The sequence below is a fragment of the Aphelocoma coerulescens genome, chromosome 5, assembly GCF_041296385.1.
Source record: "Aphelocoma coerulescens isolate FSJ_1873_10779 chromosome 5, UR_Acoe_1.0, whole genome shotgun sequence".
In the NCBI taxonomy this organism is placed as follows: Eukaryota; Metazoa; Chordata; class Aves; order Passeriformes; family Corvidae; genus Aphelocoma; species Aphelocoma coerulescens.
Genome location: NC_091019.1, coordinates 65,882,564 through 65,910,531, shown reverse-complemented (window position 1 = coordinate 65,910,531; position 27,968 = coordinate 65,882,564). Strand labels below are relative to the sequence as shown.

The 27,968-nt window shown below is 42.1% G+C and overlaps 2 protein-coding genes across 6 annotated transcripts in view; both read right to left on the bottom strand.

Annotated features, from left to right (window-relative positions):
• Positions 1 to 23: 23 nt before the first annotated feature.
• On the bottom strand, positions 24 to 15,884 carry SAV1 (salvador family WW domain containing protein 1). The gene is made up of 5 exons (XM_069018671.1): positions 15,581 to 15,884; positions 13,498 to 13,944; positions 5,968 to 6,238; positions 5,005 to 5,148; positions 24 to 1,186 (listed from the first exon to the last, which is right to left on the bottom strand). Exons 1-5 carry the CDS (start codon positions 15,672 to 15,674, stop codon positions 985 to 987), a joined length of 1,158 nt encoding a protein of 385 aa, XP_068874772.1. The 5' UTR covers positions 15,675 to 15,884; the 3' UTR covers positions 24 to 984.
• A 1,178-nt stretch (positions 15,885 to 17,062) lies between these two features.
• NIN (ninein) overlaps positions 17,063 to 27,968 on the bottom strand; it is a 60,913-nt gene continuing 50,007 nt past the window's right edge. For 4 of the 5 annotated variants that reach the window (XM_069018657.1, XM_069018659.1, XM_069018663.1 and 1 more), the window contains 3 exons: positions 26,687 to 26,872; positions 21,490 to 21,603; positions 17,063 to 20,812 (listed from right to left, as the gene is read on the bottom strand). In XM_069018657.1, coding sequence (XP_068874758.1) covers positions 20,603 to 20,812; positions 21,490 to 21,603; positions 26,687 to 26,872 — 510 coding nt within the window. In that variant the 3' untranslated portion in view covers positions 17,063 to 20,602. Of the gene's footprint in view, positions 20,813 to 21,489; positions 21,604 to 23,335; positions 23,801 to 26,686; positions 26,873 to 27,968 lie in introns of those variants that run through there. The other variant, XM_069018660.1, reaches the window with a different exon arrangement.

Below are 27,968 nucleotides of genomic sequence, written 5' to 3'. Positions count from 1 at the left end.
AAACTCAGTCACACAACCCTTCGTTCATCGAACAAAATGATTTTTATTGAATTAATAGGATTTACAAGAAATGTACTTTTTTGTCTGCAGTGTTTATTGCACTGAAAAGAACCCATAAATAACATATCAGGACAATTAATGAACCAAATGAAATTACTGGAGAGGGTAACCGGACAATTCATTTTCCCCAAGTGAGGAGCTTTAAGACAAAAGCTCATTAAAAAAACAGTAATTGCTGTTACATCCCTGATTTTCCCCGTGGGGTGGCACAGTGGGTCAGACAGTGCTACTGCCTTTCCACTGGAGCGGGTCAGATTTTGGGAAATGCAGGATCAAAACCACTCTGCTTAGAGATCTTGGTCTTTAGGAAGGTACAAGTGTTCCCCCTCTGAGTAATCTGTGCGAGAATTAGGAGTAAATCTGGAGTACTAATGAGCTAAAGTACAAAATAAGGCAACTCAGGCTTCACTTCAGTGAAGCGCTTGGATCCGAAGGGTGAAATCAGCTCCTGGTGGGACTGAACAGGCCCAGGGTTGGTGTTCTGTACATTAAAGCTGTAAACAAAGAGCAGAGCTCTCTCAGGAGAGGGATCCCAAATCCCAAGGGAAATACCCTGAACGAGGCATCTGGATTTGGACAACATTTGGAAGCCAGGACGTGACAGTTGCATCTATTGCCCTTAAAAAATACATAGCCAGCTTTTAATACTGCAGCTGGCTGGTAGGAAAGAGATCAAGGATCAGGGGACCCATCACACTGCTGGTTTCTCAGGATAACAAACTACTCCCGGTACGGAAAAAAAAAAAAAGATTAACAAACAATTCCCACTTTCATAAACAACACATAATAAATGTAGAAAAATATTCAAGAGGATAATAACAAAGGTGCAACGTCAACAAAAATAAGCTGCCTTTTCAACAAAAGCACTTTTCCTTGGAGAGTTTGTTTGTGGGGGTGGGAAGAAGCTGCTGGGGCTGGCGGGGCTCAGTAGCCGGGGCCGTGCTGCTGCGCGTACCACTGCTGCCGCTGCTGCCGCTGCTCCAGCTCGCTGAGCAGCGCCTGCCTGTAGGCCTCGTACAGCTTCACGATGCGCTCCAGCTCCTTCATGAACAGCAGCTTCAGCATCCCCTGGTACGTGTCCAGGTCGGCCAGCTGGAACAGCTCCCACTTCAGGATGTGGTCGTACCTGCGGGGAGAGCAGAGAGGTTCTCCAGGTTGGTGCTTGAGCAAAGCTGAATTAGCCGGGTTTATGTGGTTGAGACAAAATGAGGAGTTGGGAGTGGAAATGAGCTGGAGAAACATCACAGGGAAATGGCACAGTCCCAGCTAACACACCAAAAACCTCCAGGAATACAGGAGATCCCCTTAACTGACCAGAATGAACCAACAGAGGAAAACACGGCCTGGGGGAGCTGGGGGTGTTCACCTGGAGAAGGGAAGGATCCAGGGAGAGCTCAGAGCCCCTTGCAGGGCCTAAAGGGGCTCCAGGAGAGCTGGAGAGGGACTGGGGACAAGGCATGGAGGGACAGGAGCCAGAGAATGGCTTCCCAGTGCCAGAGGGCAGGGATGGATGGGAGATTGGGAATTGGGAATTGCTGGCTGGGAGGGTGGGCAGGCCCTGGCACAGGGTGCCCAGAGCAGCTGTGGCTGCCCCTGGATCCCTGGAAGTGTCCAAGGCCAGGTTGGATGGAGTTGGGAGCAGCCTGGGATAGTGGAAGGGGTGGGATGGGATGGTTTTTAAGGTCCCTTCCAACCCAAACCATTCTGGGATTCTATGGAAATGCATTTTGGAAGCATTGAACAGCAATTCCATTCACAACACACCTGGGACATTTACTGTAAAACATCTGTTAAAATCAGACTAACACAGAAAAGTGAATTCTTCCAGCAGCTCAGCAGGTACCTCCCAGGGGATGGGGACAGTGCCAGCCTTCCCTCCCAACCAACTGTTCCCAATCCAGCTGTAACGAGTGTTCTTGGCTGCTTAACCTCTCCAATTAACCCCTCTTGGTTAATTAGCAGCAATAATCTACAATAAATATTTAATGCAAGCCCTGATGTGGTTCCACCCTCCTTTCCTGCTTTTCCCTCATTACAATCCACTCACAATCTGATTTCCTTAGTTTGGAAATAGGGAGCTGACTGCTCTGACTATTACAGAACAGGAGAAACTCATGGAATAATGGAATTATTTGGTGCAGCTGAGGCACAGGAGAAGATGGATTCACCTGAGTGAAGGCTGAAGCTGAAATACCAGTGAATTTATGGAAATAAACTGCATTCCCCACTGAAAGGTCACATTCCAGAGGCATCAGAGAAGCACCAGGACGTGCAGGTGACTTCCAAAGAGGCTCTGAGGAATTTTAAGAATTTAACTAAAACTGACCACAGCTTCTATAAACTTCCTAAAGAACAGCTTCTGTACTGAAGTTATCCCTAATCCTGACAGGGCTGCACTGCTAAAATCAGTTTTCTCCCCCAAAAAAAGAGAAATAACAAATTGCAGCTGTTTGGAGTTTGAGCTCTGTTTTGACAAAGGGGGGTTTGAAGGTTTGAAGGTTGAAGGTACAGCCACCTTTGGGAGCACCTTGGGATTGTTGAGATCACAGGAACAACACCTTTCCCTCTCTCTCCTTTCCCACTCATGAGGAGCCAAATAAATCCCTGGCTGAGAAACAGGAGGGTACTAGAACAGAGCAGGCAGCCAGAATATCCCATGCCCTGGGCTTTTCCCAGTGGATACCAAGGATTTAATACAAAGCAGGACAACATCAACACAGGAGACACTGATTTGCCCTGAATCTCGACAGCCTGCAGTTGGGTAGGGCTGGAAGAACAAGGTCCTGCCTTTGGATCCCAGCTCCAAAAGAGGTGGGGAAGAACCTGAACCATGTGATCTCTGCAAGGAAGGAATTTTGGGGTCCTCACCCTCATGCCACTGTGGGAACAGCTCCCAGATTGGGATACCTGAAGAGGGAGAAAGATCCCATTTGAGAGTTGAGCCAAGGGTTAAGATCAAGTTTGGAGTCTTGATGGCAGCTCCGAGAGCTGCACTTGGGCTCTCCAAACAAAACCCCAGAGATGCCAGGAGAGGGGAAAAGGATTCCTCAAGGGAGCAAAAATTCCTTGATACTGGACAGGTTTGGGTTGGAAGGGACCTCAAAGCCCATCCAGTGCCACCCCTGCCATAGGCAGGGACACCTCCCACTGTCCCAGGCTGCTCCAAGCCCTGTCCAACCTGGCCTTGGGCACTGCCAGGGATCCAGGGGCAGCCACAGCTGCTCTGGGCACCCTGTGCCAGGGCCTCCCCACCCTCCCAGCCAGGAATTTTTCCCTATAAAATAGGGACTATTTTGGCTAACACTTACTGGACTCTCTATTAAGCTTTTTTCTAACCCTAATTCTTTTCCTCTAGAGAAATTTGTTGGAAAAACCCCTAATATTCCCTATTTTTGCCATAATGATCTACTTTTCTCAACAAAAACAGCTGGGCTTTACAGCTACATGGATTTACAGTGTCAGGGGTAAGTAAGAAATCATAAGACAATAAACCAAATTATTTCAGTGCAAAACTGTGCTGATAATTAAAACCTTGTCTCAGCCTACTTGATAGAAAGAAATCCCTGAGTAATTGTTTGTCTTATATTTGTTTCTCAAGATTGAAGACAAATATCCAAAAGAATCCACACAACACAGGCTGAACTATTTAAAATTACATTGTCTGGATGTGCCAAAGAGCTAAATAAAAAAATGCAGCTGCAGACAAAAACTGGAAGTATTTCTAGGGAACAAATCCTACAGGCTACAGGAACTAAGTGTGGAGCCTCAGTGAACTGGGGGATTTTAGGGCAATTTAAATCTTTATGGGCTGCTGGCAAACCCAGCAGTCACAAGAAGTAATAAAACTCATTCAAACTGTAGTTACTAGAAGCAGGTAATAAAAATAGGGAATTTTTTTAGTGGGAGTCACTGAACATCTCAGCCTGAATTTGCAATTCCAGACTGGCCTCACTGCTGTAAAACTGAGTTTCTCCATATTCTCCTTACAAATAGTACATGATTTAATAATTATTAAACCATATTTGGGGTTTTATTGCTTTCTATTCAGTGTAACTGTTCTGCAGAGCTTGCACCCATTAGAAAATCTCATTTCTTTATGCTGACTCAAACCTTTTTTTTGGAGGAAACTCCCTGTTCCTGTAGCAGTTTATTTGACAAAATGAATTTTTATTACCACTTAGTTTTTAATTGAATTTCTTGAACAGAAATACAGAAATAGAAATATAGATGTCAGCCTGTATTTGGCCTTCCAGGGCCTAAAGGGGCTCCAAGGGAGCTGGAAAGGGCCTTTGGACCAGGGATGGAGGGAAGGACAAGGCTTTATAAATTTAGGTTGGCTATTAGGAAGAGATTGTTCTCTGTGAGGGTGTGGAGGCCCTGGCACAGGGTGCCCAGAGAAGCTGTGGCTGCCCCTGGATCCCTGGAATGTTCCAGGCCAGGTTGGACAGGGCTTGGAGCAGCCTGGGATAGTGGGAGGTGTCCCTGCCCATGGCAGGGGGTGGAATGGGATGTTTTTTAACTTCCCTTCCAACCCAAACCATTTCATGATTCTATGATTTGAAATTCTTAAAGGTGAAGGAAAAGCTGTGCTGTTTAAAAAGAAATAAAAGAGACATGAGGAAGTTACACCCTAAAAATGTTTCACATATTTTCTGAGCACGTGGTACTGCTCTTGTAAATACTCTGAAAGCAAAACACATCCTTCACTCTCTGACAGAGCTTTCTGCAAGTTGTGTGAGCTGCAAGAAGTGACCACTTCAAGTAAGGCCTGAAACAAAGCAAATTAATGTGGCAAACATTTGGTACAACTCCCTCAGGCTGTCAACCTCAGCCCTGATGCAGCTAAAAACCAGATACTGCACAAGCTCCACTGGCAGTCGCGGAAATTCAATTTTTTTTTCACTTTCAGTGTGAAATGCAGAAGAGAAAAAGGCAGAATCTCACTTGACAGGAGCCCTGGCATAGACCTGCAGCCAGTCAGGGATCTCAGCGCTGTGGTAGGGGTTGGCAGGGACCAGCAGGGGTTGGCTCCTCTCCGCGGGCTGTGGCTGGTAGGACACGGGGGGCGGCTGATCGTAACGGGGAACGCTGCAAGGGACAGGGACAAGTGTCACCCCCACTGCAACCACGCAGTTGTTAACATTACACAGACACTCATCAGTGCAAAGGCTGGTGTGCAACCTCACACGGGCCTGCACCGAGCAACCTGCTGCTGCTGTTGTGGTAAAATTCACCTCGGCCCCACTCAACCACAGCACAACAAAGCCCTGGAGCTGTTCTTAAAAAGTATTGATTCATAAAATCCACCATTTAATGTATTAGAAGAGATGTATTCAGGCAGCAGCTGATCAGAGTTATTCCATATAAAGGTATCCCCATGTATTTATCTTTTGTGCCACAAGCTGAAGAACTTTCTCTTCCTGGGTATCCGCAGAATAGACTGAGCAGGAGAAATTAACAGTTAATTAAATATTAACAATTAACTGTTAGATTTGGTGTGTATTAACAATTAATACTGGATTTGGTGTGTATTAATTTTATTTTACCTTGAAATTATGAGCAGCTAAAATATCCATTTTAATTCCAGACAAGACTTAATTCATGTTTCAGATGTTCAGAGCATCTCCAGGAATATCAGATCAAGCTTCCTTTCAGTTTACATTTCAATTCTGTTCTCAGCAATTTTGATGTTTTACTGACAGCTGAAGAGCTGCTTTGTTAGATTTAGGAGCAATATCCTGCTCCTAAACTTCAGAAACATGAGACAAAACCCCAACTTTTTCTAGAAACCTTACTGAGAGCCCACAAAGCTGGAAATAAGGATTTTTTGTACTTGATCCAAACCCAGCTCCACTGTCCTAAGTGGACAAAGAAACCCAGGCAGAGCAGGGAAGGTGGGAGGCTCACCTGGGAGCACAGGGGTGTTTGTACTGAGCCCTTTTGTTGATGTGATCCACGTAGTAGACCCCGAATTCCGCGGACTCCACGCGCTCCCAGCCCGGCGGGAGCCCCTCCCGCTCCAGAGGGTGGCTCCAGTGGGTTGTGTTGGTGTTGTGATCGATGTAGTATTTCCTTCCTCGGATAGTCCAGTCCACTGACCAGCCAGGAGGAAGAGGTAAATCTTCAGAACTATGATTTGTTAAGTTTCCTAAAGATGTAGCAGCAACTCTCCCGATGCCTAAAACAAAGGGAGATCAGTGGTTAAAGATTTACAGAAATTTTGATTTCTGTTAATAAATTATTACAGCTGCTTCATTTATCAACAAAAAAAAACCCCACAGCTCTTTTTCTAGTTAAAGTCAGAAGTGAAAACCATCCAGAAAAATCACTGAGTCCCAACAAAGCTTTTCAGGTGAACCAGTCAAGAACAGCAACAGGACGAGGTAAAACGAGAGAGGAGAGACAAGCAGGGTTGGGGGTACAAGAGCTGACAGGAATCAGTAGCTGATTAAATTCCCACCTTTTCCCTGGAAACAGAGCACAATTGGGATTTACCTATCACTAAATTCAAGAGATTGCTCAGTAGCACTCTGAATTCTGTGATTTGTTGTAACACACAGAGAGCTTTTACAACCTAGCAGCTGGATGGTGAGATGTGACTACAGAAGCAGCTCCTCTCCCATCCCTTCCTAGGGATACTTGGGAAGCTGGGTGAAATAAAAGCTAGATGAGCAAGCACAGAAAACTCATATAAAAACCACCCCCAAGACACCCAACCACAAAAACCAAGTGACATAATCAAGAATTTTGCAGGTTCTTTCCATCCCTGGGAATTTGCTACATCCTGGATGTGCTGGGCTAAATTCAACTCTCTTTTAAAATTCATTTCAAGTAATTCCCTCCAGTCACTCACAGTTCTACAGATAAACACTGTCTGGTTTTAAAGAAAATTCCAATTATCTTTTCATCCCACAACCAAATATATCTATTCAATCCCATTATCACCAGAGTTTGTGTGTTACTATTTCCCATAGCCAGCAGAAGGGATTTGGGAGTCACTTTTCCCACTTTTTTACAAGTCAGAAATCACCCCCTCACACATTTACTGACAGGAATACACCCCCTCCTTCTTTTTTTTCAGGAATAACATTTTTGTGTGGTTATTTTTTGAGAGAAGGGAAACGCTGAGTCTCTCTAATCTAAAATGACAGCCTGAAATCTGGGTGAGCTATTTCCTAACAAAATATAACAATAATTCAAAATAAAGTTACAGGAAGGCTCCAAAACAACTGGATAAATAAAAAATAAATTAAAACCCCCCTCAAAAACATCCTCCTGAGTTTCTTCAAAGCTTTATCCTCATGTATAAATCTTTTTCCAGCATTGCCATGTTCTGAGCTGTTTGGCCTGAAAGGATTTCCTCTTGTTTCAGCACTTACCTATTTGTCAGCATTATCAAGGGAAGCTGATGGCTGTGCCCATCTTTAATTAGGATTGAACAACCTAGACCTTAATTCCAAAGACACATCCTGGAGGCTTCCTGACCTTTGGAAGGACTGGGGCAGGGAAGCTGGATCAGCCCCTTGCTACAGTGGAGGCACTGGTTTGGTTTTCATGCCACTGACAAAATACAAACATTTCAGCTTCTTGAAAATGCAGTGCTTGGGATAAACAGATCCAGGATTGCCCCCAATTAACCCAATTAACTGAACCTCTGGGTTGTAATTTCATGGATGTGTAAATAGTGACTGTTAAATCAACACTGCCAGGAGATCTGAACACAAACTTGACTGAGGGGGGAAAAAAAAAATCCATATTTTTCTGTTCACTGTTAAAATCTGCATATCCCTGTCTTTTTCTTACAGTTCCTCCTCCTGAAATTCTGGCCTCAAATCCATAGATATTTATATTTACTCCTTGGGGTAAAGGTTAATGCTTCCCAACAGCTGGAAGAGGTGCCAACCTCTGCACCACCACGTTCTCTGACACATGGATTCTCCCAATGCCAGCTTATTTTTAATTTCCAAGATGCAGAGAACAAAAGTAACACCAGGCCATAAATGTTTTTTCCATTCCTTTTGCCATTTTGATTTCATAGCAGAGCCATACCATAACATAACAGAGCCATTCTAATAGCAGAGCCATTCAAATAAATTTATACAGATGTAGAAATTACCAGTTTTGAACAGTGTTCCATGAATGTGAAATCAAAGGCCAGACTTATAAACTGATGGTTTTAACTATCATTTTTCCCTTAAATCACAGATTATATTGGAATATTCTCTGTGTTGGAAGTTTTAAGATGTTGATATTGATAGGGCCATAAAGCCTTCAACCCAGTGTGGCATGAAAATCAACAATTAGTGCAATTTAGACATTTTCTCATAGAAAATTCTTTTTTAGAGATCAAAAGAAACTGTCTGTTGGCTTTCCTGATAAATCTCAGATGTTCCTTTGTGGGAGAATGGATACACACATAAGAGAAAAAGCTCCTCCTATAGTTCTGAACAGTAAGAGAAGAGGAAAATCAACTTTTTAATATATATAAATATACCTGTAAGTATCTACAATAAGACCAAACAACACTTGGAAGAGTAAATTCCTATGTGACCTTTTCCAAAGTATAGCCCAAAGAAGAAAGTTCCAAGACAGCCTAAATCCATGGACTGTGAACACTGCCTTTTCCATGGCAAATTGCCAGGAATGACATTTTCTGTATTTAAATTCCAGGTAAAGTCTGAGCTCTAAAGCATTTGCACAGCAGCCCAAAGCTCCACACAGGATTTTCCTGCAAGCACCAGGGATATTCCCTGGATTATGGGCTGGCACCAGATTTATGTATCCCAAATATAAAACCTGAACAGTTTTTATACAAACATCCAGTGTAAAACCTGGGGTTTTCCTGGCATGGAGGATATGATCCCTACCACAAGATAACACTGAACAAGTTCATTGAACTCTCAGGGTTTTTTTGCTCACACACTCTTTTAGCTGTAACAAGACAGAAATCCTCATTCTTCCTGCTTTCCCAAGGAACACAGTTGCTTAAATTATCCACTTTTTCCAAATGTTTCCTTTCCTCTGCTTAAGGATGAGCACTCTCTGGAGTGGCATTATCAAACCTCAAGGATGGTCAACAGTTAATTTAAATCTATGCATTTGTAAAACCTTTTCAAAATGTCTCTTTTGAGCTTGTCAAGCCTCATTTGGAAATTCTGAAATATAATATAATATAATATAATATAATATAATATAATATAATATAATATAATATAATATAATATAATATAATATAATATAATATAATATAATATAATATAATATAATATAATATAATATAATATAAAATATAATATATATAGCATAATATATGTATAATATATAATATACTATAATATGCTATAATATGCTATACTATACTATACTATACTATACTATACTATAATATACTATACTATACTATAATATAATATAATATAATATAATATAATATAATATGGGGTATTTTTTGGTTCAGCTGTTGCTTTTAAGGAACATCAATATTAAAATTATTTGAGGCTTTAATTTTCCTTCCATTTCTAAAATCTTCAGCTTAAGATCTCGAATTAATTACCTTTGAGCACCACATTGCAATGCACTTTATCAATGCAAGGAGTTCCTTCTCTCAAAAATGTAATTGAAGCCAATAAAGTCACAAGTGAGAATAATCTGTAGTGTGTTCTTCACTCGAGGAAATTGTGTTTGGTTTGTTCCTTTGGGAAGGAACAAAGGAACTGGAAGTGATGTCAGTGCTTTCCCAGCTCAGTAAAAGGGGTTTACTCTGAGGGCACCCTGCCTGGAAAGAAGTCCAAGCCCTTTGGAGCAAAGATTTCCAGGCCAGCTAAGGGCAGCTCTTCAGTCTGTCAGGTAAGAAGGACAGGAGAGAAATCCCACCAGCAGCATAAAGGGGAAAGAGTAAAACCACAGGAGAAAGCCTCACTTGGGTAGAAAATGCCCTGATGCTGGCAGAGAAACTTCAGAGCCCAGGAACTCCCCACAAGTGGCTTCACCCAAATTTCCAAGTGTTGGAGAACAAATCTTACAGAACAGTGTTTGTCTTTAATTAGCCCAATTGTCTTGAGAGCCTTTTTTGAAGATGCCAAAATCCTCTCCCTTCCCCTCATCAGAGGGGGTGAAGAGCAGGAAGAGAAGATGAACAAACTGTTTAATTTTGAAGGAGTGAGTAATAATAAAGTAACAAAAAGTTCCAGTAACTGTCCTGTTTAGACAGGTCTGCAGGTCCCAGGCCTTCCTAACCCACTCCAAAGCATCTGAAGGAACTTCCTGAGCACAAGCACCTCTTTTGTTGGTGGGAATGGGCTGCTCCAAGCAAGCACAAACTCACAAATAGGAAATGACAGGAAGAACTCTGAAAGCTTCAAGAATTATGCTGCAAAATTACTGCAAAATCAGCACAAAAGAAGAACAGGGCAGGAACTGCCATTTGTTTAAAAATGAGAGGTGTACACACAGAAAAATAAAAATAGTGCTATTTCAGCTCTAAATGGGTTTCATGCCATCATTTGTATCTACTTTGCCCTTACATTAAACAAGTTTGCAATTTTTAAGGGGTACAGCTTAACAGACGAACCAAAAGCACACTGGATTCTCTGTTGACTGTTTTTCTCCTGTGACATCCCAGTGAACTCATCACAATCCACCACCAGAAAGTGCCTTTACAGTGTGATTTCAAGCTCAGCAATTTTCACAGAAGACACAGAAGAATGTTTCAGCTTACCGCTCACACAGGTACAAATAACTCTGAGGTCTTGGTTACAAGTTAGTTCCAATCTACACTGTAGGTATAACTTCAACCACAGACCTCCCCAAAACTTTAACCTAGAAGAGAGGAAAGAGATGGCGAGGAAAGACAGGTAAAGTCTCTTAGAATTAAAAGTTTGAAAAGGACACTAATAAAAAAAAAAAAAAAAATTAAGAAATGCCACAGAGGTAGCTAAACATACAAAATTAGGAGGTATCTCAACTGAAAACACTGGTCAGGAAAATCAGCAGCATTGAATTGCTAATTAGAAACAAATTTAATGAAAATATGGAAAGGAGGACATGGTAGAAGTGAATCACAATGAGAGAGAAAACATGACTTCAAGGAGAAATGCCTATGGAAGGACATGGCACTGCTAAAACATCAACTGCTGGAAAACCACAGGGCTTCCCTAAAGGCTCGGCTCAACACTTTGAAGATCTCGGCAGGAACATGTTTTGAACTTCTCTCCAAATTACAAAGAGGAGAATCTTGATTTTGAATGAAAGCTGAAATTCACAGGCACTTCTTCACTTCCAGACTGCAGCTTCCCAAAAATCATCTCAGAGTGACCACCATGAAATATCATCAAAGCAAGAACACCTTGTGTTCACCAGGCAACATCTCCTTGGGAATCCACCCACACCACACCAGAACTGACCAGGGGGACCTTTAGAGGGAGGCTGGGAGAGGAGGGAAAGGGGAGAAGGCAGCATTTACAAACTCCAGCTCATAAACACACTTTTCATTTGGAACTGCAGGCATTAGGCAATTTTGCCATCAATTATCTCAATGAAGAGAAACAACAATGGGGATGTGTAAAGAAAAAGTTAATTTAGACAAAGACAGTGAAAGCAACAGGCTCAGTATTCTGGAAATGCAAGAAAAAGAAACAAGGAATTACAGAGAGATTTGGGTAACTCAAGGAAAACACTGAAAGTCTGAAGGCAATGGAAGGTTCAAATAAAAAGAAGCTTAACAGTGAGATGAAGGAAGTAACAAAATCTCAAAGTTTCTTATTTTGGGCCACATAATTCTTCAAAAAAAAAGGAAAAGAGGACTTTAAGAGTTCATATGGAGATGAAAAAAACTGAGGAAAGGGAAAACATTGGCAATTGAAAGGCTCACCTTTGTCTCTCCATACAAGTGCATGAGATTAAATACTCACCCATCACAAACCTGTGTAGAATTTGTTCAAACTATTAAATGTTAAAGTATGAGAGTGAATGACAAAACCAAGCAAACAGGAGCAGCTTCTTTATGATTTCCAGGGCTAAGAGGGCACAGGTCAGCAAAGAGCAGGAAAAAAAAATCTGTTTAGGAAGATGTTGCTACAACTGAGAAAAATATGGCTGTGGAGCCCTTCTTTTAAAAATTTGATATATTAACCTCCACTTCCAAGTTACAGCCTCATTTCTGGAAATCTCCTCAGCAGACACAGCTACTGTGGTAATTCTGAAGGTTAAATCGATGGATTGGTTTGAGAAATCCTCCCCTCCTGCCTCTCCTCCCTAAAATATCCCAGCTCACACTACCAGGTGCTTGTTACCTGGACCAGGTAAGTGTTTAATGACTGCTGGATGAGCATCAACTGGCAGAGGTGGATGGTTTGCACACAAAATCCAGGTAGATCACATATATTAACATTTAGCAAAATAAAAGGAGGATTGAAGTAGCAGGCCTTAAACCCCAGCATTTCAGAATTTCCTGGCTGGAGTTTCCATTTTTCATGGAAGTGTTTCTGTGCTGAAGAAAATAAAAGCACTGGCAGGTTCTAATCCCACACACGAGGTCAGCAGCATTAAAAGTTGATGTTCTGCCCAGCAGATTTATTTTTCTAGACAGGAGGTTTATTTTATTAGACACTAACTGCTATCTTGTTTACAGAGTATAAGTGACAATGAATTTCATATTGAAGGTACATTATTTACAGGTTTGAAATGTTTGTTTCAAACTCCTCCTTGGGCATAGCTTTTGTAATATCAAATAGAGAATTAAGTATTTCAGAAAAATAGTATTTAATGGATTCTTCTTTCTTATGCTGTTCTGTTCTAGAAAACAAAGGCGAGCTGCAGTGAAAGTAAGGGGGGAAGAGGAATATTTACAAACAATTTTAAAAGCTAAAGGAAAGGAGGCAAGGACTAGGAAGTCAATTTCAGCACTAATTAGATGCCCATTTGCTAATTACACAAAGCAGTCATTCCTCCCTTTTACTATTTATAGGAAATTATTTTAATTATTGAGGTCAAATCCAAACAATGAAATTAAATAATAAGATGATAGTTAAAATTTGATGATAATAATAAAAAAAAATAATAATGCTGCAATATAATTTAGAGCTGTTTGTTATTCTCTACAGCATGAAAATAGGAGATGTCCCTCAATGAATAAAATTCCTTGCTAGCCAGCAAGTGATGTGCAGAGGAGATGTACATATATGCCTGGCATTAAAAACCCAAAACTTGCTTGACCTTACTCGGTTTACTTAGTAAAATAATCCTGGTTTAAGTCTGTTTTTCCTTTCTGGGTATGTGTGATCAAACTCTCAGTTCTAATTATTTAGATCCTAGAAACGCCATGAAAAAGCAGCTCTGTCCTACACACCTCACACACGATCCCCATCATCCAGACACACCTCCGCACCCGAACTCTCAACCAAAACCGTGTTTTTAACAAAAGCAACAACGAATCCTTACCTGAAGTGTGCCTCCCGTGATTCTGGGACATCCTCTGGAAAAGATCACTGTTGTGTTCATAATACCTGTAGTCCTCGTGCAGGCGGTCGTTCAGCTGACGTCTCCTCTGGGCATCGTAGAAGTGATCGTAGTAATAGCCCCGGGCTCCGGCGTCGCCGTTCTCCAGCCCGGGGCTGGCCTCGGAGAGGAAGGACTGCGAGGAGGAGCCGTATTCCCTCGGGACCTCAGCCAAACTCCTGGCAAGGTAGGAAGGTGCAGACAGTCTGTTGCTTTCTCGCCTCATTATTTCGTGAGGCGGCCTCTGCACCGGAGTTCGGAGGAAGCTCTGGTTCCTGGAAACAATTCCATCTGCCCCCGGCGCGTAGGCAGAGGATGTGGAGTCGGGAGGACAGATATCAGTTCGTCTTGGAATGGTCGGACCGTGACGGATAAATGAAGGCATCAGATCTGACAGAGAGCATGGAGGAGAAGTAAGAATTCTGCCGACAGAGTATCTGACCGGCCACGGTGATTTACACCCTGAAACTGAGAAATTCCCGTGCAGAACACACTTAAGGCACCTCTACTGCCTACGTAAATGTGATGGGAATGCTGCAGTGTCCTGGTGCAGCAGAAACCAGCACACCCCCCAACAGCAGCAGACTGGTGCCAGGACAGAGCAGTTCTGCCAGTAGAACTGCAGCTACAACCAACAAACCAACCCCAAACCCATCAAAAAACCCCACACAAGTGGAAAAAAACCCAAACCACCCACACTGTGCTGTGGCTACATCAGTCAGGGTTCGTATCTCTCTATGAGAAGGGTCAAGAAAATCCAAATATCCTGGTTACTGCTTCATTGGGAATGCTGTCCATAACTGGGAATGACAAGATGTTAATGCCCACAGGAATTCAGGATAGAAACAGAAACAGAATTCACACTACCCCCCCTATAATCCCAGAGTCACAAAGTTCAGCCAGAAAAATGCTGTCATTCCACAGACGTTACGTTCTCAGATTATCACGGAGATATTTCACTTTCTCCTTTACAATTTCACTGCCTCCCTTCAGTAAGTGAAACATCCCTCCTCTCCCTACTTTTACTTTCAACATGATATAAATAAGTAGTTCCCTGCCAGGTAAGTCAATACAAATCATAACTTTCATATAGAATGAGGTTATGCCTATTATTAATTACTCCTTATTAGTAAACTCTTACAATTTATGGTTAAAATCTGGTGCACCCCAGAAGGTGTCAGCAATCAATCCGATTATTTATTTATTTATTGTGTAAACAAACCCATTTCAGTCTCGGGTTGTCTTCAAAGACCAACGAAACCAAACCTAAGTGCACTTTCAGTGTGTATTTGTTGGGTCCAGCCCTGGGAGCACAGGGCTGTGGCATCAGAGCCACGGGGAGATCCCTGCATCCCAGGTGACCTCACCAGGCTGAGTCACGGATAGGACCTGGAGCGTTTGCTTCCGCAGGGATTTTATGCAACTGCCTGGCGGGACAGTTATCTCATTCCAGAGCGCCCAGACCGGGAACACAACCGCTGCATTCTGGAAAGAGCGCGGGGTCACGGAATCACGGAATGGCAGATTGCTTCGGGTTGGAACGGTGCCCGAAGCTCACCCAGCTCCAAGCCGTGCTACAGGGACACCTCCACTACCCCCGGCTGCTCCAAGCCCCATCCAACCTGACCTTACGATCACTTCGGTTCATATAAAAACAATGCCTGGAGACTGTCTGAACCCCGGCCTGCTAAAACGGAGGAACCGAGGACCGAGAAAACACAAAAAAACACCAAGTTTGGGTCCGCTGAGCACCCGGTGGCACAACGCGTGCAGAGCTCGCTTTGAAAGTCGGGCTTCCTTTCAGTTTTAACTTCCCTCTGTTATCTCCCAGGGCTCACAGCATGATTAAACACACATTTACAGGGAGAAATAAGCCCCACATACACCCGCAGGGATGAGGCCCCCTCACGCCGCCAAGGCCGCGCAGCTCCAGGGCCCGCCAGACCCGTACTGGCCGCACACAAAGGCCTCGGGCTGCGCCCCCCGGAGCCCCGCGCCGGTGCCGCCCGGTCCCCCCGATACTCACTCCGCAGCAGCGGGCTCGTCTCCTTCTTCACGTACTTCCCCTGCACCTCGCCCGGCTTGGAGAGCTCCGTCCGCGTCTTCTTCCGCGACAGCATCCCACCTCCCGGCCCGCTGCCACCGCCCGCATGCCCGGCGCCGCTCCCCGCTCCGCAGGGCGAAGGGGGATGGGGGAGGGGTCCGGCCGCCCCCGGGAGCCGGGCCGGGACCAGGAGCGGGGCTGGGATCGGGATCGGGATCGGGCCGGGGCGGGCCGGGGGTCGCTGAGGGGACGCGGCGGGCGCGCGGGGGGTTGTGGGAAGGCGGCGGCCGCCGCCCTCCGGGACGGCCGCGGGGCAGCGCAGGGGAGGGGGCGCGGCCACAGCGCCCCCGCGCGGCGGGGAGGGCGCGGCCCCTCAGGGAGCGGCGGGAGCCCGGGAGAACGGAAATCGCGGGATAGCTGGAATCCCGGCATGACAGAGATCCCGGGAAAACAGAGATCCTGGAATAACAGAGTGGCAAAATCACAGTGACAGAACCACCGAATCGTTTAGGTTGGAAAAGCCCTCCCAGACCATCGATTCCAACCTGTGACCAGCCCGGAGCTCTGAGTGCCACGTCCGGTGCTCCCCTGGACACCTCCAGGGATGGGCACTCCAACACCTCCCTGGGCAGCCCCTTCCATTACCTGATAACCCTTTCCATGGAGAAATTTTCCCTAATATCCAATCCAAGCCTCCCCTAGCACAGCTTGAGGCCGTTTCCTCTTGTCCTTTGGGAGCAGAGCCCGACCCCCCCGGCTGCCCCCTCCTGTCAGGGACTTGTGCAGAGCCACAAGGTCCCCCCTGAGCCTCCTTTGCTCCAGGCTGAGCCCCTTTCCAGCTCCCTCAGCCGCTCCTGGGGCTCCAGCCCCTTCCCAGCTCTGCTCCCTTCTCTGGACACGCTCCAGCCCCTCAGTGTCTTCTTGTGAGGAGCCCAGAACTGGACACAGCAGTGCTTGACCAGGGAGGTTGGACCAGGAACCCACTGTGGTCCCCTCCAGCCTTTCCCATTCCATAATTCTGTGAAAGGCTTGCAACAAGCACTCAATACTTTCCATATAAAGGTGAAGAGTAGGGATGCAACTTCAGCGGAAAATATGCCAAGATGTGTTCACTCCCTGTCAGTTTTTTACACTTTAATAAATGTCATACTTTCATAATGGAAGAAACTGCTTTTCAGAGCTGTCAAACAGTCCTTTTTATTAGTGTGTATGCCTCTGATAAATTTGCAGATACTACTTGAAATATTTACAACATCCATGGGAAGAGAGCTGGCAGCTGCGCCTGGATCCCTGGAATGTGCAAGGCCAGGTTGGATGGGGCTTGGAGCAGCCTGGGATAGTGGAAGGTGTCCCTGCCCATGGCAGGGAGTGGAACTGGATGGGTTTTAGGTCCCTCCCAACCCAAATTATTCTATGATTTTGATGTTGGATAAAAAACAAAAGACACAAGTATGCATCATACATTAATGTATTTTTTTTGCTCATTATAAATAATGTGTAAGTTGCTTCATCTCTCAGTTTTACATGATGTTCTCAGGACAATATATTACACCAGAACAAAACAAATTCAATAGAAAAAAAAAATATACATTTGTTTTCATTTATACAGAAGTAGTTTTTCATGAAATGACACCGAACAGGAGACTGAACAGGTAAATGATGGAAAACCTGAGTGACAGGGATGGCATTTGCTGGAAGTAAACAAAAGGATTTTACTCTTGATAGATCCAGATTGTTCCCCCCTGCTGTACCTAACACATAACCTGTCTAAAATGAAATATGTTACAATCCTTTTTCTTTCCCCAATCAGAATTCAAACTATTCCATTTTCCTTGTATTTAAAGTACCACTTGGGGCATGTGCCATGATACAGACTTTTAAATCATTCTGAATTGACAAGTAGCACTTCAACTGCATGAATTTCGTACACCTACATTTAACTTGGGGTCAGTCCCCTTCCAAAACCCCCCAACCTGAAATGTCTATGTGCCTTTATTTTCACAGTGTTTCATAAAGTAAGAGATGAAAACATTTAAAACACCTTCTGGTAATGGAGTAGTTCATATCTGACATGGCAGGACCTGTTGTAAAAACAAGGCCTAAAAGTTCAGTGATTTTTGACTGCAACAATAACATTAAATACTTTGGTTTTTGCCTATTCTGCATAGGAGACACATTCATGCACAAAACGCTGCTAATGCTTAATAAATTATGTGTTTCTATGCTTATTTTCAGTAGCCTGGACTTTGCAAAACAGCTGCTTCTCTTCTGAGCTGACACAATGAATTAAGAAACGACGTGGCACCCGTCTGGAAGCAGCAGTGCCTTTCTCTGGGATCCCTCCCTTTGGGAAGGGACTGTCCTGAATTGTCCCGTAGCAGCCGAGCCAGTACAGTACAGGAAGGCTAAAGGCACTTCTGAGAATTAATTCACACAAGTATTCCACTGAAACTGGAGTTTTGCCTCAAAAATATTTACCAACAGGACATTTTCCTCCTCCTCTCTCCTGTAGATAAGTTGGGTTTCTTTGAAGTTTAGTGAAAGAGAAGTAGAGCAAGGTAGGATAGGGGAGAAAGGGAAAAGCCAAAAGTCCCATTTCCCTCTTTCTGCCCTTCTCCCTTTTTGGTGCTGTGCTCTAGCAATAACTGTATGTTTGGTTTAAAAAAGCCTGGTAACTGCCAGGAGATTAAAAGAATTGGTTAAGTAGTCCAGCTTTTACAATTGAGCAATGTGAGAGTAATTGCACAACAATTTAAGTGAAATATTCATTCCTTCCTTTTAAACTTTGGTCACAGACAGAAGTAAATCAAGGTCAAGGTATGAAGTAGCCTTAAAATGTACTAGATAATAATATTTTTTGCAAATACAGTTCTGAACTTCATTTCTTTTGCTTCCTGGAAGTATTTTGGAACTTTGCTAATTTCCACAGCAAAATGGGTTTAGGATGTGCTCTGTTCCCACTTTGCAAACCACAGCCCTGGTACCCACACAGAGATTTATTATAACTCAGACCACGTGGTGATTAATAGTAGAAGTAACAAGAAATCACTACTCCAGCTTTTTAAACCCTGAGATTTCTATCAATTTGAGACATTTCCAATTGGTGAAAAGATTTTTGCAGCCTCTGAAAAATCTGTAAATCCTTGAATTTGGGATGACTTGGAGAAATCTCCACAGCACGCATTTAGAAGAGCACAGCAGTGAAATAATTTAGGACTGTGTGATGCTCTGACATGATTCTTCCACGATTCTATTTCCATTTCCACTTTGTTGCCTGCACAAAGCAATGGAGGAGGAAAAGAAGGAGGAAAGGGTCACACCCTGTGTCTAATTCAGTCCATAAACCCTCCAAAATCAGTAAGTAACCCCAGAGACACAGGGAACATCCTCTACAGCCACATCAGTACACAAACTCATTTTCCAGAGGGTCCTCCACAGCTTGCAGGCAGTGTTACCCCAGTTTCTGCAGGACTTTTGGCTCCTGACAGAATTATCACCTTGCCAGTGGTCTCTGAGACAAAACACCTCTTCCTGCCCCCTCCTCAACCACATGTATTTAAAGAGGTCCAGTTTCAAGTATTTCAGCATGGCCCCTGTCCCCAGTTTGATTTACAGTGTTCAATTGTTCAAAACTGGTCTGAGGGAGACTGGGATGGTTAACAATAAACCCTTGAGCAGACAGGCTCTTATCCAGCTGCTTGCTCTGCCAAAACCCTCTGTAAAGAGGGTATTCCCAAAAAATCTGCATTCTCCCAGCCTCCTTGACTCATCCAAGAGGAGGTACCACCTCTCATTGCAAACCTTGATACTCCTCTGCAGGTTGGGGAAGGAGCACCCAGGTAATACTCACCCCAAATCCAATTTGGTTTATCCTGCTTTCCCTAACGTGTTTATCTCCCTCTACTGACTTTAATAATCCACATTTAGAGCTGAAGGAAGCTGATTTAGGCTGTTACTCCCTGAGTTCTTCATAATCACACTGCATGTGTTTCTTCACAATTAATGACAGATCCTGTTCTAGGATGAACACAAAAGACAAGACTTTTCCAAATGATTCCTCAGGTCCAAGCAGATGCTGCATTCATGGCAAAGCTCCACGTTTGTGAGGATTCCAACAACAGGATCCCACTGAGAGAATCATCCAAGTGCCCCTCTTCATTCTTCTGCCAGCTGTTTAATAAATACACTGCACTGCTTTACTGAATTTACAAATCACATAAACAAAACTCCCCCTCTTTGCTTCTGTTGAGTGACTCTTCCTTGCTTTAGTATAACTTCTTTCCATACACAAAACCAGTAAGGCCTCTATAATTCAGAGCTGTCTGGCAGCACAGCTTAAAGAAAAATAAGTATTTATTTGCTAGCTGGGAAATTTCTTCAGCTGAAATACTGTAGCACTTAGTTGGAGGCAGTAGTCTAGTTATGTATTTTAAATAAACCTCTTTTTCTGAGCTCTGCAGAGAAACAGCCATGAAGAATAACCCCATGAATAATTAGGAAGCCAGAATCAGTTTACAGGACACAGACCATACCAGGAAAGTCTTGCCTTCAACAACATTTCTACTGGCAGTGCTGAAGACTGACCCATCAGCATTTCTAGGTTTGGAGCATGAAGTATTTTAGAAAGCTGAAAATATCGTGAAGTTTTCAGTTCAATAATCTGAGTTTGCTGCTTTAGGCCTTGGCTTCAATCTAGATGATCCAGTACAGGAAATTCAGATTTTAGATTTTGAATGAAACCCAAGGCATCAAAATAAATTAACCTAGAAAAACAAATGTTTGGGGCGTTTTACATAGCGATGATTACCTTTAGGCAAAACTTAGGAGAAAACCAGTTTGGGAACCAACAAAATCCTCCTTTGGCAGTGTCCAGTTGGGAAATTAGCTCTCCTGGGAGGCATTTGTAAGTAAAACTCATTCAATAAAAGAAGGCAACGCAGTGAGAAGCTGAAATAGTCCCATTTCAGTCAAGTGCACGGGGCTGTGACGCACGGAACAGCTTTGCTATGACCTTATCTCTGACACTGGGCTGAAGGAGGGCGATGCCAAGTTCTTCACTATTCTGTTGAGGTTGGCAATTTTCTCTTCCAGTAAATAATTCTTCCTCTCTGCAGTTTTCTGCCGCTGCTCTGTCACCTCCAGAGCCTTCAGCAGCTGCGCGTTCTCCACGTAGAGATCCTTGACCATCGCGTCTGCTTTCGTGTTCTTGGAAAGCTGGGGTGGCAATGGGACAGGGGCACTCAGCAAAGGACAAGTAAAAGCACCAAAGGAGGGTGGGGAACTAGGTGAATGTGTGAATTGTGAACTCAGCTATCAAAGGAAAACCCATTCACCTCATTAAAAACCCACCTTTAAAGATGCTGTGAGTATTTTGAGACTGGAAAGGTATTTTTTTTAAGGAGATGGGGTAGATAATAAAAGGTTTCAAATCCATCCTGTCAGGTGAGTTCTGCTTTACAGCATTTATCCTCTAAAGATACATTTAGTGCATGAGAGAATCCACAAGCCCAATGATCCCACAGAGATACTTCCAAAAACCCCAAAACCACATCAAACAAAGGATGTGTTTGGGGGCAGGAGGCCTCAAAGAAATCAATACTTGCTTTTCTCCTCAGGAAAATATTTTTCCTCCTTTTCTAAGCAACTTTTCCAGCTAGGATCCTCAGCTGAAATTTGATTTTTGTTGCTTGATTTAGGAAATTAATGAGTAGTGGATTCAGTCCCCAGTTTGGAGGTTTATGACGTTTTGGGCAAATATGCTGTAATTGAGCTCAAAATCATTAAATAAAACCACTTTTAACTTTCTTCTGAACAATAGCTTGGCAGCTTTTGCCCACTTAGGGGTTTACAGAAGGAATGGGGAAGGTTTGAGGAAGTCTAAGAACACCTACTTGTTCTTTCAGCTGATTTACTTTATCTTGGAGAAGCCTCTTCACAAGCCTTAGTTTCTGCTCCACATCCATCATCCGCTCTTCCATCATTTTTAGAAGCTGCTCATGACCCCCCTGGAAAGCAACATTTACGTGAAAAATCAGTTAAAGATCAGTTCCCATTCACCAGTCTACTTTTTTCCCATTTTATGCTCAAGAAAATAGCTAGCCCTCCACACTCCAGTCTGTTTTAGAGATAACTAAATTAATAAACCCTTCACTGAAGCAAAATATTATGGGCAACACTTAAAAGGACACTCTCAGCATTGCATTGGTTTTCCAGGTCTAAGTTACACTTGAAATTACCAGATCAAGGAAAAATGATATAAAATTTTAATTTCTGTCTTGTTCTCTGTGATGGTCAGAGCTGGATAATTGCCTTTTCTTGTTCTTTGGTGCTGCCAAATTGCTGATGAACATGGGAAACAAAATGCCAATCCAATGGTTTTAGAATAAAAATAAGGTGAGGTCATAAGGTAATGTTTGACAGTATAACTCTCCCATGCCAAAGACACCTTGAAATCGAGTAATATCCAAAAAAAGTAGGATTCCATTATCCCAAACTTCATTTTTTACATCTTTTTAGATTAGTTTTTATGACCCTAAACTGGTTTTCCTCTTTTTCTTCAGCAAGGTGACACTGTAACCAAAAGCATAATAATTCTGGTCATGAGACCATTACACCAACAACTGAGGGAAGTTTTCCCAAATAAATAAGGAACATCAGGAATTACAAAAAGACTTGTTTGGATTTAGGAACTTGAGACACTGACTGCAGGAAAATTGAGACTTTATTTTAGTGCTGCTTGTTACTCAAATTCTAGGAAGTCACTTGAGGAGATTAACTTTGAGAAAGCACCAACCCAAAATGAAACACCCTCAAACCCAAACCCATCCCACCTGTGGAGGAGGATAAATGAAAAACTGCTTCAGGTAGGGAGTTCCTCATCTAAACCCCTACAAAATGAGCCCCTTGGGGGATTGATTTAAGCCCAAACATCTTACTTGCTGTAACATCAGAAACTCAAATCTATGTATGGGGCTATGTGATAAATCATTTTTATGAAAAAACTGACAGTAGAGTCACATAGAAAACAGTTCTGCAGTGTGGGTGGAATGGATATTTTTCTGAATTAAAGGAATTTGATTGGAATTCCAAACCCTGGAACTCTCTATTCCACTTCCTACTGGTTGCAGGAACCTTGAGTGAGTAGTTATGTGGAAAAGAAGAATTAAAGAGGTCTCAGTATCTGTGATCCCTGGTTTTTTTTGGCTTAAATGTTCTCACGTGATATTATTTCATGTTCAACAGGAGAAGTCAGCTCAGGCAGTAACCTTAAGGTCAGTAAAAACAGGAGCAAAAAGATCTTTACAAGCAAACAGCTGAAATGGTTCATGGCCTCAACTAAAAAAAAGTCATAGGCCTTAAAGAGGGGTTTTGCTGAACTGTTAAAGCATTAAAATTCTGATTTATTCAAGTAGTTTGAGACAAAAACTATAGAATTTCATCCAATAAACAATAATTTTCCTTTTTTTTTTTGCACTGCCATTTTACTTTATGGCCACAGCAGTAGAAGATCTCCCATTTTCTTCTGTTTTCAGGTACATCTGCTAAAGAAAAGCAGAGTTTCTGTACTCTAGTACATCCCCACCACAGATCTTTCCCAGAAGTGCTGATATAACAATCCTCATTAGCAAAGATAAGTACTTTGTCTAAAACTTGGTCATTCTTGAAGTGGAAATTATTGATTTCTATAAAGACAAGACACATAATGCTTAAAAAAAGATTTTATTTTTCATTTACATCCAAAAAAAAAGTCATCTTTCCCTGTTAAAAATTTTATACATCTTATACAAAAATGCAGTATAAATACCCCAGATTTTCTTCAAATCTCATATAAAATTAGTACCTTTTGAGAAAAATAGGCTCTTTCCCCTTCTGAACAACTGCACATTTTAAACACCATAAATAAAACCCATTTGTAACAAGTTAAAAAAGCTTCTGGAAGCTTCTGAGCTGTCACAAAATAGCTTCTAGACAAATAAATAAGAAAATAACACTGCGGAGACTTTTTTTGGGGGGGTTTTTTTCGCTGTTTTTTAGGGAAAAAAAAAAATTTTGATCCTCAAGTTTCTCAGCTTATGCCAGTTTGTGTGTTTGTGTGTGTTTATCATGGAAAAGGAATGGGATCAAAAGCAGCCAGAGGTGTCAGAGGTGCCCGATCCTCCGGTAGGAATCTGCATGCACTGCTCGCTGCTCCGGTAGCAAGGCCTAGAGAAAGAAGGCAAGTGGGAATACTTCACCCTGATATCCAGGTTTTTCTTCCAAACATGTACACTTCAAGCAAAAAAAAAAAAAAAAAAAAAAAAAATCACCAATATAAGCAAAGCAAGCAACACAGGACAGAAAAAAAAATACACAGAAAAAGCATGCGGAGTATCTTATATTTTGTATTTGTAAATATGAATATTAGCACTACACATACACAGCTGGGAGATTGAGGGGGCATTTTCTACGTCTAAAGACTCTCATCTATGTTTTTTAAAAGATCAGTGGGAGTGATTAAGTTAGCAAAGGTTTTTAGAGGAAATCGCCCTCCCTTCTCTCTAAAAAAATCTCATCTATAACATTAAAATCTCATTTATTATAGATAAAAATCTCACAGATTGCCCAGCATTTGGGAAAAATGTAGCCCAACTGAACCTCCTTTGAAAACTTAGCATTTCTATCTTCAGCCTTGTTGTTTTTCCCTCAGAGTGAACAAGCAGCTGGTCAGAGGTGATATGAAATTTGAAATAAAGAACTGTACAAACAGGGAGTTGAGCAACTCAAATATTAGTCGGTTCTAGGCAAACTCTGGGAAATAGTGGGTCATTAACAGGCTCCCAAATTTAGTTATTGAGCAAGGAATATGAGGTAATCACAGCACTGGACACAGCAGAAACAGGCACTGGGAATTCAGAAGAGTCCAGACAGGTTAACACAGTAAGAAACAGTTCAGGAGTTATAATTTAATTTAGTGAAATTTAAACATGTAACAGCAGCCTTTGGATGAAAATAACTCAGGACTGACTGCAAAATGAAGGAAAAAACACAGACAACCAGGATCAAAAGGCAATGAAAACTGCAAAGCAGGATAAGCACAAAATAATTCCATTAAAATAAAGGGCTAACTTTGGATACCTCATTACAGAGGATCTAAGAGAGCTGCAAAATGCAAAGCAGCAGCAGAACTAAATAATAAATTTTACACAGAAAGCATGGAGATAACCTGACCTTGTACTCACTGGTGAAAAGATGATGGAGAGGGATTAGGATGCAAGTTTTCAGGGTGCTAAAGGGGACATTGAAAGGGACATGAGCTCAACTAAATGTTAAACCCTAAAAATCAGGATGGCAAAGAAAAATCATCAGAGATGAAAGCAGGAGGTGCTTATGACAAGCAGCAAAGTGGAGACAAACTGAAATAAATCTGGCTTTGTTTATAAATGTTTATAAATGCGAGTTTTTAATAATGATTTAGAACGTTATCTAGTAAAACCCATGAAAAAAGGGGTGCTATAAACCAGAATATCCACTCACTTTAAGGAAAAAAGGGAAAAAAAAATAAAAGGATTAAGTGCATTAGTGCATTGACAGCAAATATTTGCAAAGCCTCTCTGTAAGTATTTTTAAATTGACAAAGCTTTTCCAGGAAATGCAGGAGCAATTCATCTCTAGAACTACAAGTTCCAGGATGTGACTCGTCTGCAGATTGTTTCAAAAGCTAAATTACAAAGTCATCACTCCTAATGCAATCCCAGCACATTCATTTGCAGCTGCCCCTGCTGCAATGTGGCTTTGATTGATTTCTAATTTAAACTGCACATTTTGCTCTCTGTGGAATGGGACCAAGTACCTCAGCCTGTGGTGATGCACTTCTGGAAAGGAACCTTACAATCAATTTATTTCTACTTAACCTTAAATTGTTTGCTTTTAAAGTTTGGGGTTTTTTTAAAAATTTTTTTAAGAAACATTTTGATTTGATGCCTTTCTTAAAAAAGAATTTTTACTCCAAGTTTTGGAAACTTCAAAAACTGGTTACTGCCAAGACTCTCTCCATAATACCTTTATTTTTCCTGGAATACTCTATTACAATGTTCAGAGATTTTTGAGCTTCAACGTTTTGGTCTTATTATTATTATTTTAAGGTATTATTTTAAAGTATAACTGCAATCTAAGTTTAAAATATAAGGGGGGTGGGTTTTTTTCCTGCTAACAGATGAATAAATAGCTAATAGTATTTTATCTAATTTATCTAATCTAAGTATAAATCTAAATAAATATCTAATCTAAATAAATCTAAGATAGATAAAATACTAAATATACATTTAGGTTATTTACAGCTTTATCTTTTCTCAGAAGATAGAGTTGTAATATTCTTTTAAGACCTATAGCCTGAGCCAAAGCTTTAGAGATTTAGAGATCCAATTACTTTTTGAAGAAAAGGATCATTTGGCATTTTTTATATGGGAGATACAAACCTTTCTATTGCCTATAATTCTGTTTTACAAGGTAAAAAATCCAAACAACACTGAAAGTGACTCTGCCCAACACGGGCAGAATCATGCAACATGGATGAATTAATCTTCCTTGGAATTGGTTTTTCCTCAGAAATGCCAATGCTGAAGTTTCTGTACCAGTGTCTTGTCTCATGGCCAGATCAGGAAGACTGACCTTATAAAAAGGATTAATTTGTTTTCTGCTCTGCTACAACTGACACAACTCCATGTGACAGCAACAGCCCAAATCAGGGTTTTATGTGATGGATGCTTGTGCAATATCTGGCGTGGTGCATTTTAAAAATAACAGCTCCAGACACGGACATTAGGTAAAGAAACAAACAAAAACCAACCCTAGAAACACTTACTGCACATGGAGCAGAAGGAGAAAAGCCAGTTAAAGGTGTTAACTCAAAAGTTAAGAGGACTTCAAAACGAAGCTCTGGCTCAGGCTAACCATGCTGAACAGCACTTTTTGCACATATCCTTGCTGGGATGAAAGTTCAACTTTTGAACTGGCATAAACAGAGAACGGATCTCCTCGGAAGAAAAAAAAACAACCCAAGACAACTAAACCAAACACCTTAAAAATTTCCCCTTTCAAGGAGGACCTTACCTGCTGCATGTTTGTCCCTGAGGGTCTGCTCTCGAGCTCTTGCTGGAGGTGCTGACTCCTCCTCTCTGCCTGGAGCAGCTGCTGTTGGAGCTGCAGGAACTGTTCCCTGGGCACCGGGGCACAGCCTTGCTGCTGGAGCTCCCGGGAGCGCGGGCTCTGGCTACGCATCCCGCCGGACTGGAGCATCTGGGGAGGCAAAATCCCAGCCATCAGCACCTGCCCCCTCTGCCTGGGCTGCTGCAGGCAGCAGCTTGCTCTCAGATTTCTTGTGTGTGAGAAAAACAAGCCTGGAGTCAGTGATAGATGGTGAGCAGGCGGCTTTTCCCCCCAACGGAAAAAAAAGATGGAATTTCACATGCAGCGCTGAAGCTGAAAGGAAGCTGGGCTTTGATTCATCATTTCAGGCCTGAATGATAACAAAAAAACCCCACTAAATTTTGGATGAATTCCTATCAAAGTTTAGTTGACTTTAAGTAATAGTAATTTCCCATTTCCAGTTTCCCATTTGAAGGGGAAGGTTGAAGTTGTGCTGATTGCTTCTAGTCTTTAGGAGGGAGAGAGAACATTTATCTCTGGTTATATTACATTCAGAATTCAGTATTTAAAACCCTATAGATCTTTCCTAATGTTCACTCCTGACTGTGGGGATATTATGAGCCAAGACAGGCATGTGAAATAATTTAGAATTTTCACAGACTAAAGTAAAACCCAGGTAAGTTAACTCACAGATGGAATAGTTAATGATACTAAAAAGGACCAGAACTGGACAGTAAAAATCCCTGGTGGTTCAGAAAAATTCATTTGCAGCTGGAATTTGTGTAACATTAATAATTTCTTCCCATAAAGGTCACCAGTTGATCACATCATAAATTGTCACCTGTTACATGAAAACCATTACTCTGTTCCCTTAGGAAAAGGTGTATAGGGTTATCTTCTTGGTGGTTTTAATTTTCCTTTCAAAAGTGGTTTTAATTTTCCTTTCAAAAGGGGCAAAATTATCAATTTGGAATAATAATTCAGTTATTGACTTAATCTCTAAATATTTTTCACAGTGGTGCAGCTCTTCTGGCCCTGTTACCATTTTATATCTCTGCTGGTCCAGGTAAACAGAAAATAGCTTTATAAATACTTCAAAATAAAACGATTTGTACTTTTTAAAGCTATGAAGGGGTTCTCTTTGTCTGTAAAGGAGCTGTGCTTTTCCTGACAATATAAACAGTGAAAATAATGAGCTTTTGGTGGAATTTCTTTCAGGGTTCCTGTCATGTTGTGAAGCACATGA